Source organism: Typopeltis vanoorti, chromosome 9 (assembly GCF_054136105.1).
Source record: "Typopeltis vanoorti isolate ZY-2024b chromosome 9, IOZ_Tvanoo_1.0, whole genome shotgun sequence".
Taxonomy (NCBI): domain Eukaryota; kingdom Metazoa; phylum Arthropoda; class Arachnida; order Uropygi; family Thelyphonidae; genus Typopeltis; species Typopeltis vanoorti.
This window is the reverse complement of record NC_143557.1, coordinates 64,653,089-64,671,601: the sequence shown is the minus strand read 5'-3', so window position 1 is coordinate 64,671,601 and position 18,513 is coordinate 64,653,089. Positions and strand designations below refer to the sequence as shown.

Here is an 18,513-nt window from a genome sequence, read left to right as displayed (position 1 = left end):
GGGGCCACAACTGACACCTGGGAGTCCATTGTTAAGTGTTCCTGGCTTGCTCATATTATCATCTAGAACTACCTGTATTGTTCTATTAGATAGAATAGTGTTGATCAGATGGGTCATTTTTTTACATTTCAGTATTTTAAGGAGATTGTGGGTCATCTCGTTCCTCCATACGGTGTCATATGCAGCTGTCAAGTCTATAAAGACTGTACCAGTTTTAAGGCATTTTTCAAAACCAGATTCTATATGAGTCGTTAGGGCCAAAACTTGATCTTCACAGTTGCACCCGGGCCTGAAACCGGCCTGTTCATGAGGGAGAGTGTCAATAATAATAGTACTAATTCTATTGTAAATAAATTTTTCTAGTAACTTAAGACAGACACTGGGCACTGCTATAGGTCTATAGCTTTCAGGTTTATCAGCGGGCTTTCCAGGTTTCAGGATGGCTATTATCTTTGATTTTTTAAATTCTGCTCGTCATCTACCACTCTGTAGAATATTAGAAAAGAATTTTGTCAGCTATTCTACTGTATTTGGTCCAGAGTTTTTTAAAAACTCAGGGTGAATATTATCAAATCCAGGTGTTTGACCTGTTTTCACTCCCTGGAGTGCAGCTAGACGTTCTTTGGTGAATGGATTTGATAGATTAGGCACTTTAGAACAACCTTTTTTTAAGTCTGGTCAATTCCTTCCTAATTATTTTAGTGTGGGTTTTTTCTGATTTAGCTCTGGACATATTCACTATCCGATTGGCAATACAGTTGGCACTAACAGCAGCTTTGGTTGGGGCAATGGGAATTACCACCCAACTTCTTAAGGAGGCTCCATGCCTTCCTGCTTGAATGTTTAAAGTTCAGCCTTTCAATGGTGTCAATCCATTTGTTCTTTCTAGCTTAATTTAAGCTGTCGATAAGATCATCTACAACATGTCCACTATTCAGAAAGTCTTTATAAAGTACTTAGCTGGTTTGGCTCCAGCCAGGTATGTATTCTTTTCTAGCACCTCTAGGAATGTGTTTTTGGTAGAAATTACTATTTTCCCAAATCTTTGGTAGTTATAAGGTTGTGGTGGAATCCAGTGCACATTTTTATTTAGATCTGATGAAAAGCTGTTCCAGTTTGCCTTGGAAAAATTCCAACATGGCATTGGTGTAGTTTCAGTAATTGGGATTTGAGGGCCCACCTCAAAAACACGGTTGACATTTCTTAAATGCTTTTTTGAATAGCATAAATCTGTCACCATACATAAACAGTTTTCACAAAACCAGTAGAATTTTAAAAGTTGAAAATTTAACTCTAAACTGTTTAACCCTTTTCCTGTCCTGTGCATTATATATGATACACAAGACAGGCAAAGGGTTAATGGTATCCTGAACATTAGGTTAACTCTAAATATTTTTGAGTTATAACTGTATACAGGATGATTATAAAAGGCCTTATGCCAATTTAAATTTTATTAATTTTGGATCTACACAGTAAATGGCATATAAAAGCATAATTCTTACAGTTTTGCTGCAATTCAGTTTAAATTTTAAATCTTCAGCATAATGGCCGTCTTTCATGAAATAACAGCAAACTGGTTTTCTAACTTGTAGGAAATGTCCCTCACTTCTTGCTTGGAGAATTGCTTATGTCAGCGTTTCCCAAACTTTTCCTACGATGGAACACTTCACAAATCCTGAAATTTTCACGGAACACCTTGGTTATTTTGTAATATATTAATTAATTGTTCATTTAGCTGATTTTTTATTATTAATTAATAATTGATCATTAATTATTAATTGTTAATTAAACATAAACATCATTGAATTAATTTGTGCTGATTTTCATTGACATATCCCATTCTGATCACCAAAAATTTATAGTATTATAAGTACTTACGAGTGAATGCAGACTCTTTCTCCTGTGTGCTGGTAGATTCTCCTCCTTTTGTACATCCTGGAGATTGCTTTGTAGACTGGTGGTGGATGACTCATTATCTGTTGCATCATAAACACCTCCAATAAGAGATTTCTTAATACCAAAATTAAACAAAGTCCCTTGTCTCTTATTCATATTAAAATTCAAATCTGCAGGCCTATTACTTTTAAAAAATCACAGTGCTACGGTTTTGAAACTTTCACCCTGCAATATGAACTTGCGAAGAAAGTATTCAGTATTACTAGATTTGAGAACCGGATATAGACTACCTTGATCTTCAATTTTATTGGAAAATTTTTTTTTTATATTTCCTTGCTGATTGGTCACTAACATTTGCAACACCGATGTTATTTCTTTCAGTTTACTCCGCCCATTGTTGTAATCGGCTTGCAGGCAATTTTTATGTTCGGTCATAAACAGCGGTATTCTCTTTCCCGATTGTTGAAAGATTTTAATGTGTGAAAATTAACGATAATTCATGAATATTTCCATGTTTAAAAATATGCTGCTTGGTCACTGACATTTGCTACACAGATGTCATTTCCTTCAGTTTTGAGAACAGAGGATACACCACCCATTGTTATAATCCGCTTGCAGGCAATTTTTATGGCCAGTATTCCCTTTCCCAAATGTTGAAAGGTTTCAATATGTGAAAATTAGCGATACACAGATGTTAATAGGCATTCTGGGTCTGAGCTTTTTGACATATTCATGAATATTATTCTCCTCAGAATATTTCCACTATAAAATATTTATTCATGAAAAATGCTTAGAAAACTAAAATGACAAATTCCAGGAGAACTTTTCATGGAACGCTTATTCACCTTCCGTGGATCACAGTTTGGGAAACCCTGACTTATGTACAAGTGGACAACTGTGTTTTGACATGACTCCATAAAAATCTAGTCCACTGTGGTCAGATCAGGTGAACAAGGTGGCGAAGCATTTTTCCCACTCTTCCAATCTGGAAAGACATCATTCATAAACTATAGCACATCTAAAGCATAGTGACATAGGGTTATGTTTGCTAAAAGAAAGTACCATCTAAAATATATAACTGTGGTGGTTCAGGAATGAGGAAATACTGCAATTGCAAGGTGACCATTGACTGTTGCTTCCTTAAAAATAGAACTGACTGATTATGCATGACTTCCTGAGGGCACATGAGATATTGATTTTTGGAGAGTCTTTAATGTTGCTGGCCTTAAGGTTTGCCTTTTTCCCAGGTGTGGTAGTAAACTTTGCCACTAATGATAAAGTTATCTGCTACATTAGAAAACATCAACTTGTCAAATAACCTGTGAATTTGCAATTTTTGACATCATCTGTTGTAAGAAATTCAGTTTTGCATGGTGTTGTCTTCCCATAACTTTTGATTCATCTGAATCTTCTAAACATATTCATGCAGTTCCACTTTCAGAATTTTGCACACTATTGATGATAGAAAGTTCAGCAGATGCATTCTACACTGATTTTTGTGAACTTTTGAAATGCTTCCTGGGTTACATGTGCCTCCTCATTAATTGGGTGGGAGATGAATTTCATTGCCTGGTGTGTGTGTGTGTGTGAGACCACTGTCCTGCTTATCTGGAGATCTGAAGTGGCTTGAAGAAGTTCCATGTTGGTCTCTATAGCAGGGTTTTCAGACTACTTAAAAAATAAATTAAACATTATAAAAATATACAAGAATTGATTTAAAAAAAATAATCCTTAACCCATTCTCACTACAAAATGTATTGTAGGTTTGCAAATAACCTTTTGTGGGGGGTGGGAGCAACATGAAAAGAAAGAAAAAGAAAAAAAAGGTTGCCTTGTAGATCATGGTTGTCATTTAGTGACCCACTTATCTAAACTTATTTTTCATCCAATATTTGCATTTCTATGTGACACATCATTTCTTCTGATGAGCAGTAAATCTCACAGCTATTATTATTATTATTATTTCGGGCGACTCCAGGAGTCCTTAGATTCATCGAGGGAGGCCCTAAACATCATGTCCACCCAACTATGCGATTACATTCTCACAGTATCTATCATACCTTGTCTTGAACTCGTTCACCGTCATAGCACTCACAACAGACTCTGGCAGCTTATTCCACTCATTTACCACTCTAAAAGTAAAGAACCCAGCTCTAACACCCCTGCTAACCACACTCTTGCCCAGCTTCCATAGGTGTCCCCTAGTTCTCCCACCACCAGTCCTGATCTCAAAAATATCCTCTGAATTAATCCTATAGAATCCCTTTAGCAATTTGAATGTCTCAATCATATCTCCCCTCCTCCGCCTATCAACTAGTTTCTGCAACCCACAAATCTTCAACCTGTAAATTATGGATTTCATTTGGCAAGCCATAATCCACAGTTCACCTTTTCTTCCACTGTTGCCATTTTTACTTGGTTAAAGGATCTCAAAATAAATTTATTTAATTTATGAATTCATTAAAATTAATGAACAAAAAATTGACAACATTTATATATTAAAGACTATAAGAATTAAGCTTTTTATATACAATTTACGGTATATTTCTTCATGTATACACCCAAAGTTATTGAAGTTAAAGTTGCACAAGGATTTTATAATCATCCTTTATTGTTGTCATATTTGATGGCCAAATGGATGGAATCTTTCCTCTGTTGCTAACAGGCTATGGGTTTGAACACCAATGAGGCATGGATGTTTATGAATATCTTTAGGTGGAAAACAAAATTTTATTGTCCAATGTGAAAAGACCACCCTGATTATTGGAGATTTTAAGTGGCTTGAAAAAGTTCTAGGTTTGGTCTCTAGAACAAGGTTTCAAGATTATCTTACCCTAAGAATACCCAAGTTGCTAATATACAATATGTTTAGCAACCTTTCCTGATTGGGATTCATATTAGAAAAAAATTTCTGTATATGAACAGTTATAAGTTCCTTTTAAGCATATGTTTATTTCATCATTTGGATACATTGTAGTTCAGTATTTTTCATTGTTCAATCTTGAACCTATGATTCATTGAAGAATAAATAATGCCATACAAGAAACACTGAAAAATCTCAAGTAGTTAATAAAAAAAATTATTCCTCTGTAGATATTTTGTTTTACTATTTATTTTAATTTGTATTGTTGTCTTGCGCCATTTGTAATAGTTTTTGTTTTCTAGTTGCTCTTATTTTTAACGGATCCCCCCCCTACATTGATATTGGTGTCTGCTTGAGCTTATGTTAAATTCCTTTGGAGACAGTAACCTCTATCTTTGGCTAAAGTATTCTAATATTAAAACTCATGGCTGATACTATAACTTATTGATACTATAGTATCAGACCTTGCTCCACTTGTAATCTGCTTAACTTACCCCCCCCCCCTTTCAACTTCGTAAGGTAAACCCTTATATGTGCTAGTGTCATAAAATAAGGAAAAATACCTCTGGTTGAGGGCAAATCCTCAATTTAGATTGCCATTGCTCATAGTTAACGACTGCACCATCAAGGACTATGTAAATTTTTTATTCTTTACAAACATGAGAATTTTTCTGCTAAGCACATATAAGAACCCTTTGTTCAATCTTGAGCAACTCTGAATTATACAGTCGTGGCAGTTACTTTACCTTGGTCATACTGGTCTGATTAATTTTTATGAGACAGTGCATTGGTTAACAAAGATCAGGCAAGCTATTTACAAAACAAAACATGTTTATTTTAACTAAGTCAAATATTTTACAAACAGCAATGGGGCATATCACATGCTTTAATCACAATTTATGAAGTAAAGCTAATCACCTGAGACATTAAACAAAGAAATCTCACACTGAAAATTTTTTTTTCACATGAAAGGTCCTTAGCCCATAAAGCCTTGCATTCAATTTTATAAAATTAAGACAAATTATATGTAATACTTTCTATGTGTTAGTTACACAAGCAATATACAACTTTATACCATTCATTTATGCACATACAGACTAATTCTCAGCTCTCTAATTTCTTTGCTACATACTACAATTGACTAAACAGGACTAGCATCGATTATCTACACAAACAGTCGTGCACAGCAACATAGAGCAATCTACTTACTAGCTCTCAGTATCTTGTAAAGTCCTAGGGTTTTTGAGGGGGGGGTATGGGTGAGTTCAGCTGGTTCCTTCCTCATTCTTGCGAGATGGCTGCGATCAGGTACTATTCGACGGTTGTCGTCTTGCTAGTTCTCCTCCTTGAAAAAGTAATATAGTTCTTCGGCGATGTTAGGAGCTGCTCTGGTTTTCGCACATCAGCATACAAGTGAGTCGGTACTTTCGTCGAAGAACATCTCAGAAAGCTCTTTTGAATATGGCCTCTCCTGACTCTCCCCTTGCACTGGGGTTTACCTACCAGCGAACTTCCCAAGATCTCCCGGATGACTCCTCGAGGGACTCCCTACTCTTCTCCTCCCAAGACTCAGAAAACTCAAAAGAAAGCCCTTTTTTTGCCTGCCAATCACTTCCTTTTATATCATTTAATGTCGCTTGTCTTACACTCCAAACTTCCCGGATTTTCTGGAAGCACCCTGATGTCACCTACGCTTACTTTAGGGTCTTGGCAGCAAAACTCCTATATTTCAGTGACCTTAGGGATTATTGTTCACCTTCAGCTCACTGATATAATCCTGTCTAATCCTTTTGGTTACATATACTTGTAATTCTACGTTCAGTTATTTTCACAGTATAATACAAAGTTTAATACATTAAAGCAGGTTATATAAACTTCTAATTTTATTTATGACCTATGTAAAATCGATAGAGGTGAAAAATTTTTCTTTATTTCACCATAAGAGATTTTACACCTCCTTATAACTCCATTTTCAGCAAAGCTGTTTGATGAGATGATAATAGTTTCACCCTGGTTGGATGAAATTTAGTATTTAAGAATCATGTTAAAATTGTTTCATTTGTATTGTTTTAATCATATAATTAGACAAAAAAGTATATGTACAGCAAAATATGCCAGTATACTGCTCTAAGTTCAGCTGTTTGATTAATGAATGCTGTCATTTACAAGATGGCTTTTATTAAAAAGAAAAATTTAAAAAAATAAAAAAATTGTAGCTTATAGATTGTCCACAATTATTTAATTACTTGTTAGATGTATTGTAGACATGGCTTTGTTCCATCATTGTCATTTCCTGTTATGTGCCCTCATGGAGCGGCATGCCCCATGAGGGCACATGACCTGCCATGATAGTACCACACAATAATACTTAAATTATTAATAGATTCTTGTCATCAGTTTTCTCTGTTGCATATTAACAATATCATTCCTTTTTTTTTTAATATATATATTCATTTTTAATACAATTCTGCCATTAATGTTATCTGCTCACTTTCCCTGTTTTTTTCTCTGAACTCTCATATCTGGGGTCGCTAGTCTTTAAGTGTTTTTTGGTTCATCTCTCAGATCCATAAAGTTAAAATTGGCTTGAACACTGTCTTAGAGTTGACTCTCTTTCTATAGCAGATACTGCTATAACAAACTCAATCATTATAACAAAACACTGAAAAGTCTCAACCAAAGCCCCATAGGTTTAATACTATGCTATACTTATACTGCTTTGCTTGGGACCTCTGCAAATTCACTATTGCAAACTATAACACTATAACAAACTACTCCTGTGGTCCCTACAAGTTTGCTATGCAGATAGTCATATATATTGCTAGTTCAGTGTTTTGGTTAATTTCTTTCTTCTTCCATATAAATTTGCTATCTTCAGTTTTACTGAAGTGTTACTGAAGCTGAAATGTTTTACTTGTTGTATAGGTCTCTCTCTTGAGAGTGCTGGTAAGAATACTGCTGTTTTCCATGTGCCTACTTGTTTGCATAATGTCTTTTTTCTTTTCTTTCTTTTTTTTTTTTTTTTTTTACCAAATATGATAGTACAGCATGACATTTTATCATGTTGTACTATCATTTATGTGTAGGGTTTAAGCTGGTGCAGATTCAGTTTGGTCATGAAAGTCTCAAACTGCCAACTCATTCTTATTCAGTCCATACCAGATGGATAGATATCTGTAATAGGCACACCAGAGATGATGGGGATTGGATGGGCATTAGTGTTGACTGTTAAGCAATCTGGCTTTGTTTCTTGTGTTATAAAAAGAATAAATGCATTGCTGTTTGGTATGCATCATGATCAGTAAATTGATATATATGAAAGATTTTCATTATAAAGTATAATTAGACCGTTTGCAAATTTGATGCCCCAGGTCAGAACAGCATTTATTCTATTTCTTGGTACAGTTTGTAGTCCCCTTTATTCTTGATATTATTTGAGAAGCAGAGGTTTGTGACTAAAGATGTTAATAATAATATGTTTATGAGATTTCTTAGGAGAGCATATTGTAAGACAAACTGCTTTTTTTGATATGGAATTACTTGTGGGATAAAATGGAAGACAAGTGGCCACAGCTACTAAGCAGCTTAGCTTGAATCCATTATTGAGTATAATTCTAAAAAAGAGAGCATAAAAACCAAATGCGCTTGCCCATGTCAGAAAGATATATTTTTGGACAAGATAATGTCTGTGATGATTTCCCAAGATATCATTTCTGACTTTTTATATATTAAGATAAAAAGGCAAGATAAAGATTAAGGTCACTAAAGAAAAATCTTACTGAATCTTTCAGACATTTCTGAGGATGATCCAATGAGAAATTTATCTACCACTATTATGCTACCATCAGAACAATGTAGTACCTTAAAAAATTTAGGCAGCAGGACAAAAATTGATTACACTAATAGTAATATTCTCATTAGAGAGTTTAACCATGCATACAATCTTATTAGCAATGGATATAATATCCTACTGGATCAGTAGACAGCAATTGTATAAACATCCTATCATCTTAAATGTAGATGAGTATACCAAGAGTCTTTAAGCAGCAGGACAAAAATTGTCATGCTGCTTCCTAAAGGAATATTAACCTTCTTTGGACCACAAAAAAAAAAAAAAAAGCACCGCCATTCACCAAAGCATTTTCAACCTTTGGCTCAGTTATGTAATTTTGCTTGGTGACAACCAACAAACACTAAAATATATTAATTTTCACCACTCTGGCTACCCAGGCTTCATTGGCTCAATCATAGATAATTAATGATCCTAATTGCAATAAATTTAGTTGCATCAGTCTATCACATACCTGAGAAAGACTCCTTAAATCACTCAATTTAATTACTAACAGCACCCAATTGTGTCCATTAGGACAGCGCTTCCTAAACTGTGTGTGCAGCTCCCTTGGGGGCTGTTAGTTTTGTTGAGTGGGCCACGAATAATGAAAACAAATTTAAAATGTTGTAAGACAAAGTGTGTGGCATGTCAAACGTGTATGTAAGATGCTAAAAATTTAATATTTGTATTTGATTTTTGCAATATTTGCTGTGTATGTTTTGTATTGAATATAAATATAATAAATATTATAATAATATATGTCTGTATTATGATTTTATTTTCAATGGGTACATGAAATATTTTAATTTTTCCAAAGGGACATTTACATCCATAAGTTTGGGAAGCACTGCATTTAGAACATGCTTTATGACTGTAAGCTTTGCTTGTTATTCTTGGTTTTGGTCTTACTTACATATCTTTATTGCCTATATATATTGAATACCGGAATGCTTTTCATTATTCTGATATTTCACCAGAATCAAATCACAATCTTCAAGGATAGTTATTTGACTCAGTTGAAATGTCAGAATGTAATAATTAGAAGTTTTCTGCTTATTGTATTCAGTATTGTCATCTCTCTCTCTCTCTCTCTGTCTGTCTGTTAAAATACCAATATAACTGATAACCGAAAGTTGGCACAGAACACAAATTATCATCATCGAATTCGTGATATGTATCAAGGGATGTACAGGCTGTTGAAGAGACATGTGACAAACCTACATTATTAAGTTTATATTATTACTTACTTCCTATCAATTTGTCTCCAAAGTAAGCTGTTTGTCAAGACTCCAGTATTGTCAGATTTCATATTTTAGATTGCTAGGGCATTTATAATGTAATTCCACCTAAATTGTGGTCTTCCTCTGAGTCCTTTTCTTTCTACTCAGACATCAGACACTTGTTTTTCTTTCCATTCTGTTTAAGTGAAGAACATGGTATAGTTATTCTTAATATCTTCATTTTACATATGATTCTGCTACTGATGCCATCTTTTCACTCCTTCAATTTTTCAGAACTTTCTTATTCTATATTCAGTTGATTCTTCGACACATTAGCTTTGCTTATTCTGTTGGTTTTCATATTTAATTTGCTATCTGCTACTTCACCAAAATTCTTGTCTAAATTGCTGAAATATTTTATTTGTTCTGTAGGCCTTCACTGAGAATGCAGTTCATGTTTCTGCTGATTTTAATGAGCCTTCATAGTTTAGTACATATCAGCAATTCCTTTTTGTCACAAAGACCTTGCTTTGAATCTCCTCTAGGACATATAGAACCTTTATAAGAGTTTTTACACTTGAAATTAATAGATGTAATACACTTGTCTCCATGGCCTATGTTGCATTGGCCATAACTCCAACTAGCTCAATAGCTGATTTTCATATCACTTTTATCAACAGTTATTCAGTTTAATTAAAGAATCAGGAAGACTTCTGTTTGAGTTCTTTAGAAATATAACATCATTGCATAAATAGCCAAGTTGAATATCTCCAATTGTGGTATCAATGCCAACTTCTTTCATAATGTGAGTCATATAGATAACGAGGAAGGAGAACAAGGAAGGACGTAGGCATCTTAAGAGCATGTTGTTCTCAGGGAAAGTGAAAGTATTACTGCAGAGAAACTAGAGTTGTCAAGGTGGATGGAAGCAGGGGTGGCCACTTGTCAGGATAGATACTCATGGGGGGGGGTGTATGGTGTTATGCAGAGTCAAATATAGTTTGGAGAGAATAATAATAGTTATAGAAATACTACAATTCATTGATGTTTCTTTATACAAATGCCAGGAGCATCAGGAATAAAGGGGATGAATTAGTGAACATTGATAGCCCTAGTTGCTCCAAAGATTATTGGGATGATGAAACATGGTTGATGGAAGGTGATATACTGCAGGAATAAAAAATTGAAGAGTATAGTGTACTTTGGCAGGATAGGAAGGGCAAATGTGGTGGTGGAATATTGTTTATGATAAGTGATGAGTTGTGTCCTCTCAGAGCAGATGAATTGGAGGAAAATGGCACTATGGTGTTGAGAGTATATGATGTGAGGTTGGGGGAGGGACAGGACAGGATATTTGGGGATGTTGCTGAAGGCCAGGGAATACAGAATTTTAGGAGCAGGAAATGTTTAGACAATTGCATTTGGCAAGTGCAAAATGAGTGATCATTATTGTAAATTTTAACTACAGGAGTATAAATTGGAAGAGAAAACAGCATGTAGTAGTAAGAGAATGGAATTTCTGGAATTCTTAAGGGACATATACTTCTGGTAACATGTAGTAGAAGAAAGAAGAGGCTCAAGAGTTATGGATTTGGTCCTGGCATCAGAGGACTTAAATGTAACTGAAATGTCATCGCTGTCTCCCAGTTGGAAAGAGTGACCACATGGTCTTGGTATCAAGAGGGATGAGTAGACATGCGGAAGTGTCGAGAAGAAAAGAATTTATGTGGAATTATAAGGAAGGTGATTATAATAACATTAGAAATCACCTTGGGACAAGGTGATTTCTAATGTTATCTCTCCCTTCCAATTCTTCCATGAGTGGAAGAATTGGAAGGGAGAGATATCACCAGCTCATGAGAAATTAGTGAAGAAATATTTATTAGCAACAATGGCAAGTTGTATACTTCTAGTGAAAAAGAGAACAAGATTTGGTGTAAAGTGGTGATACAGGAACTGCTGATGAAAAGAAAGTTTTGGAAAAAGTGTAAAGAAGAGGATGGTGGAGAGCAGCTGCATGCATAATATAAGACTCTGGCTAGGAAAGTGACTAGTATGGTTAGGAAAGTAAAACTTGAATATGAGAAGAGATTAATTAACACTTGAGAGCTAAGGAAAATCTGAAGGAATTCTTTCATCATGTGGCCAGTATGAGGAGAAATGATTGTGGAAGAATGACATTGTTAGACAAAAATGGGAGTAGTGACTGATGCAAAGGACATAAGAAGTTAATAATAAATTTAGTTTAATTCTTTATCCAAGTGTGAGCTAACAAAGTTGGCGCCTGAAAATATCTTCTAGACTGGGATAAGGTAGTACAACACCAGGCAACTTGTAGGAAAGGTGGACCAAACTAACATCACTCCTATCTCAGTATCTCCCATAATGCAAAACACATCTCCTGGTGGATATCTATAATGTTATGCATTAAGGGAAGGGCCACTACCCAGACTAGTTTCGACTTTTATTGAGGTTTCTTCAGTGGGAGCCAGGCCTAGAGGTAGAGATACCAGGCCTAAGCAATAGCAAGGTCATCTTTACCTATAGGAGTTGCCAAAAAGTGTGCCACCTTTTTATTAAATTACTCTGGATTTAGAGAAAGATGTTGAAAATTTATTTTTCACTTGGTTAGACTATAATAAATTTAGTTTAATCCTTTATCCAAGTGTGAGCAAACAAAGTTTGCATCTGAAAATATCTTCTGGACTGGGGTAAGGTAGTACAACACCGGGCAACTCTTAGCAAAGGTGGAGCAAGCTAACATCACTCCTATCTCAGTATCTCCCATAATGCAAAACACATTTCCTTGCAGATGTGTATAATGTTATGCATTAAGGAAAGGGCCACTACCCAGACTAGTTTCGACCTTTATTGAGGTCTCTTCAGTGGAAGCACTGCCTGGTATCTCTACCTCTGGGCCTGGCTCCCACTGAAGAGACCTCAATAAAGGTCGAAACTAGTCTGGGTAGTGGCCCTTCCCTTAATGTATAACATTATACATATCTGCAAGGAGATGTGTTTTGCATTATGGGAGATACTGAGATAGGAGTGATGTTAGCTTGGACCACCTTTACTACGAGTTGCCTGGTGTTGTACTACCTTACCCTAGTCCTGAAGATATTTTCAGGTGCAAACTTTGTTTGCTCACACTTGGATAAAGGATTAAACTAAATTTATTATAGTCCAACCAAATGAAAATAAACTTTCGACATAAGAAGTTGTTTAATGATTACTTTATTGGGTTATTTCATCCTAGAAAAAAAGGGTTTTATTGTTAGAAGGATGAGGAGGGTTCAAGGTTTGGAAGTGCAAGAAGGGGAGAGTGTTACAAATACTAAGTTCTCTGGATGTCAATAAGCAATGGGACTTGGCTTTTCAATGAGAGTCTGGTGCTATGGGAAAGGTTCCCAAGGAATGGAAGGAAGATTGTCCCATTGAAGATTGTCCATTGTATAAGTGCACTAGTAGAATGGAGTTGTTAAACTATAGGTCAGTTTGTATTTCTGCTGTTGTTAAGATTTTGGAGAAATCTTAACAGCAGAAATATGAGAGATCATATACAGCAAGCAGATGAGGGTAATGTTATCTCTGAGGGTAATTTTATCATGAATTTTTTAAGGGGTGCTCTTGTTTTTGTAATGTAATTGCTTTTTATAATAAAGTAAAAAGAGTGGTTGATGAGGGAAAGGCATATACTCCAATTTTTTTTGGATTTTACAAAGGCATTTGAGTGCCACATGATAAGTAGAGAATTAAGTTATACCATATGGGTCTGGATATCAGGTTAGTGAATTTGATTGGGGACTGAATGTCTGATATCAGAGTTGTATCTGAATGAGCAGTATCAAGGAAACAGAAAGTCACAAGTGAAGTCCTTCAAGGCACAGTATTGGAACCTATCTTGTTTACCCTTTATATCACTGACATTGTTAATGGATTGAAGGAAGATATTCAGTTGGTTGCAGTTGATGTGAAACTGGGTGCCATTGTGGCAACCCTTCAGGAGGATTTCGATAAGCTGGACAGATGGTCAGATGAATGGGGGTCTCAGTTTGATGCAACTAAATGTAAGGTCTTGAAGTTTGGGATCCATTAATGGGAAGCTGCATAACTCTGTTGAAGGAACTGCACTAGAAGAAGTGGAGGAGGAGGCAAAGGGACCATAGGGTGATGATTATTATTATTATGTGACACCTCCAGGGAGTCCAAAGACTCATCGAGGGAGAGTGTGCCAACAGCATCGAACGATTGAACCCATCCAACTACTAACCACGCTCAAACTTGCTTAAGCCATTAGTAGTAGAGGCTCTACCAATCGACTAACTTTGCTGGCAGATAGAAACATGAAGTTTAGAGGATATATCACAAAGGTGGAGAAGGTTACCCAGAAGATTTCTGCAATACTGAGAAGGACACTGACCAGTGGAGATACAAGAGTTGTGGTCAACAGGATCCATTGTATAAAGTCAACAGGATCCATTGTATAAAGCCCTGATCAGACCACACATGGATTATTGTGCTCAGATTTGGTTACCAGGATTTGAAGGGGATAAATTAACCTTGGAGAGGATGCAAAGGCAGATACTAAAAATTATAGGACTGCATAATGTTAGCCTATGAGGATAGGCTGAGGACATGCATACTGCAGAGTCTGGTTGATAAAAGAAGGAAAGGTGAGACAGACTTTGGAATTCTTTTGTATGGTAGATTAAACAGAAGAAGAAGAAGCAAGGGGGCCATCCCTCAAAGTTATGAATGGAATTTGTGAGTAAGAGGTTAGGAGTAGCTTTTATTTGCATGGAGAGGTTGGACCTTGGAATGCATTTCCTGAGAGGGTAGTGAGAGCACAAACAGTAAACGAGTTTAATGAATGGTATGATAGACTTTGTGTTGTTTAAGATGGGCCATCCATGATGAGTCATGTAGGTCTTGAATAATAATAATATTTATATGGTTACAATAAATATTTTAGTTTCTTTTTATAAACTTGAGTTTCTTTCTTTAGAATTCACAGTATGTTGATCTTTGAAGTCGATGTGACAGCATAGGTACAAATCTGAAACATTCTAACCAATGACTAAACAAAAAAAAAAAAAAAAAAATTATAAATATTATCTTACTCTCCACAATTGACTGTAGCTAAAAGTTTGGATATATATAGCAAGATGGATAATAAAATATTTTAACTGATGCAATTGATTGACAAGATTAATAACTGATGCAGTTGATTAGAATAACACTAGATTGAACAATCTTTCATGGATAGAATTACCATAAAAGGGCACATATATAATAAATCAAATGAAAATTTAATTTTGTGTGTGTGTGTGTGTGTGTGTGTGTGTGTGTGTGTGTGTGTGTGTGTGTGTGTTTCTTCAAATTTTCGTAAGCCATTTCTACATGTGTGGGATTAATTTTTTACTCTGCTGTTTAACTCTCCAGTTATGTTATTCCCCACCTTGCTCTATATATCAAACCTTTTATAGTCAACAGTAGAGAGTATGATAACAATATTTATATATAATTTTATTTTTGTTTAGTGGTTAGTTAGAATGTTTCAGATTCCTACCTGTAATAAATTTATTTACTGTTGAATTCATTGTTCATAAATATGACAGTTAAAAAGTATTCATTATAATACTGAATGGTATGAAGTATGTACTGTACATACTATAAGTTATATAATGAATATTTGCCAACATCTAAGCTTAAAGTGTAATTAAATTTCCCTTTGCAATTTCATGTAAAAAAACATTTTAAAATAATTTCAGATAGCTTTATTTCCTATGTATTTTTTTAACAGAACGAAGACCCCAGTAGCTGCAGTATGACATGTCCTACTAGAAAGGACTTCATGCAACAACAGGAAACCATATTTCAGAAACACAGAGTTTTTTCTGCCAAAGACCAGGAAAACTTTAAAGATCAGAAAATGGAAAATAGGACAGATTATAGAGGTTTCAGACGAGTAGAGCCACTGTGTCAAATAAGTTTATCAAAATCTAATGGAACTTCTTGCCAAAATATCATTCAGTCAAAGAAACCTTGTCTTCAAAATTCTTATAACAGACAGTTAGAGATAAAAAAAAATATGCATAATCAAAAAATAGAAATCGAAAGCACAAATTCCAGAAGTCCTGAAAATTTACCAGTTATAAAAGGAGATACATTTGCATCAATTAACCAGTTATCTGATAGCAGCAGCAGCATAACTTCAGAAAATAAAAAAGAAACAGGTAAAGCATTGCCTCATTCAGATTTCTCTAAGTCTTCTGTGCAAGAAAATAGATTACTAGATCCTAGACATATTATTTATTTAATGTCAAAATCAAAGAAAAGGAATTCATCGATTCATCAAGAACTTCCAAGAAAAATTGAAATAAGTGCTAATAATGGTCATCTGTTAAGAAGAAAAGAGGAACTTTGCCAGTCAGTGTGTCCCAATTCAAATGTAAATCATTTATTAGAAAAAAAAGTAGCTGAAAATAATGCTTTATCATCATTCTCATGCCATTCTCCTACTTCAAGTGTGGAATCTCATTCTTCGTTATATGAAAATACAGTGGATAACACACATGCTAATCCTCAGCATCAGTTATTACCAGAGCATATACCAAGTGCTAGTAAAAATGCACATTTACTGAAATCCTTAAGGACTTCAGTAGCTGAAAATTCTTTGTCATCATTCTCGTGCAGTTCTACTTCAAGTGTGGAATCTCATTCTTCCTTATATGAAAATACAGTGGATAACGCACATGTTAATTATAAGCATCAGTTATTACCAGAGCAAATACCAAATGCTAGTAGAAGTGCACATTTACTGAAGTCCTTAAGGAAGAGTGTATCCAAAAGAAATATGGAAAATTGTGTAAGGTTCATTGATGCAGAAAAATCACATGTAATGTCACCTTTGTTAGAGTCCTGTATGCTAGACAAAAATGAGCATGAAATGAAAACCACATCTGAAAATGTAACATGTGTGCCAACATCTGGAAATTTTAATTGCTCATCAGTTTCAGAAATTTCTGCAAATAAAGAGAATTTATCATCCTTGAAACTACAAAGTAGTACTAATATACATATCTCTCCTGAAGTTGGCATATTGAATGTAAATAGTGAACTGCCACTTGTCAGAAGCCAGGAATCTGAAAATATTGATTTTCAAAAGACAGATAAAAATAAACTAGAGTTGAACAATCATGATTTTAATATAGACAAGAATACAGAGCATTCAAAATCTTTGCAGAGCAGTTGCGATATAGTCAGCTGCCTTGAAGAAACCATAATGAAAGCAGAGAATGAATTACAGTTTGCTTTAAATCAAGAGTATATTGAAAATGCTGATTCCTTAAATGCAGTTAAAAGTGCATCAGATTTGCAAAAAAATCAGAATTTGGATTGTCATAAAGAAAAGAACAGTGCACCAAAATCTTTTAACAAAGAACTGTGTAAAATAAGCAATAAAGGTAGCATATCTGAGAATTTAAATGGGTCACTCAATTCACATAGCTTGAAAGAAAACATGCCAGATCACTTGAAACTTCCTAATACTAGTACAGATATTAAAAGTGATGAAACCCATTCAAAATCTGAATCTTTGACAAACTGTACAACCTATGTAAGTAATAACAAAGAGTATGAAAATCTGATTGCTGTTAACCATGCTGTCGAGAGAGTGTTAGAAGATTCAACAGGGTATATTTATCTTTTATAATACATTTTTAATAGATAGTCAGTAGTTTACAAAAAAAAATTTAAGAAAGTTAAATTTTTTCATTTTTTTTTTTACTTTAATAATTAATTATTTCCATTTTCTTATATGTATATTATAAAATATCTGGAGCCCTGTATTCTAATACACTTTATGTAGATATATGCATACTTGCTTGCATATACATACATGTATACAGTTCCCAATTTTGACTTTTTTCTCTTTTCTTTAAACTTGCATATATTCTTTCCCGTAGCTGTTATTTTAGTTACCTTCCTATATATGCTCTTGCATGTACCATACAGGGTGATCAAAATTAAAGTATCCCTAAGACTATTACATTTTTTTTATATATAATCTTTGTCAAGTTTTTTTATTTTATCCTCCTACATGTTTCGCCAATTTTTTCTATTGGCATCCTCAGGGAATACAAACTAGTAAGCTAAAATGAACATTACAGATTAGGTTATAACTGATGGTTCTAATTCATACAAAAAATTGGTATTGTGTGTGACAATGTGTGTGTCTCGTTAACGTGATTTATTCGTTATGGTTCATGACGTAATTGTTATGAAAGTTCATTTCTTTGATGTTTAATGATCTGATAAAAGTTTTCCAAATTTTTGGTAAAATTAGACCTTGATTCTTGTTTAGGTTTTCAGTTTTACAGGCGACTGTAGCTGCTTCTTTAAAGGTTCTTGAATGGTAGTTATCTTCTATGTATGGCATAAGGCTCTTATCCCACTCAATGTGATGGTTAGTAGAGGCAAAGTGGCATGAAAGGCCTGAAATGTCTTGTCTGTTATTTCTGACATATCCTATGTGTTCTTTCTTTCTCGTTTCAAAGCTTCTAGAGGTCTGACCTATGTAACTAATACCACATGAGCAAGGTATATTATATACTCCAGAGTACTTGTAGAATGGGTGAGGATCTTTTGGTGATCTTAAAAATTTCCGAATAGTGTTGATTGGTTTGAATGCCACTCTGATC

The 18,513-nt window shown here is 34.6% G+C and overlaps 1 protein-coding gene across 1 annotated transcript in view; it reads left to right on the top strand.

Annotated features, from left to right (window-relative positions):
- The window catches only part of LOC150103097 (putative ATP-dependent RNA helicase TDRD12), a 623,943-nt gene that overhangs the window by 142,539 nt on the left and 462,891 nt on the right, over positions 1–18,513 (top strand). Inside the window, exon 8 of the mRNA XM_090397898.1 lies at positions 15,615–17,506. Coding sequence (XP_090254024.1) covers positions 15,615–17,506 — 1,892 coding nt within the window. The remainder of the gene's footprint in view (positions 1–15,614; positions 17,507–18,513) is intronic.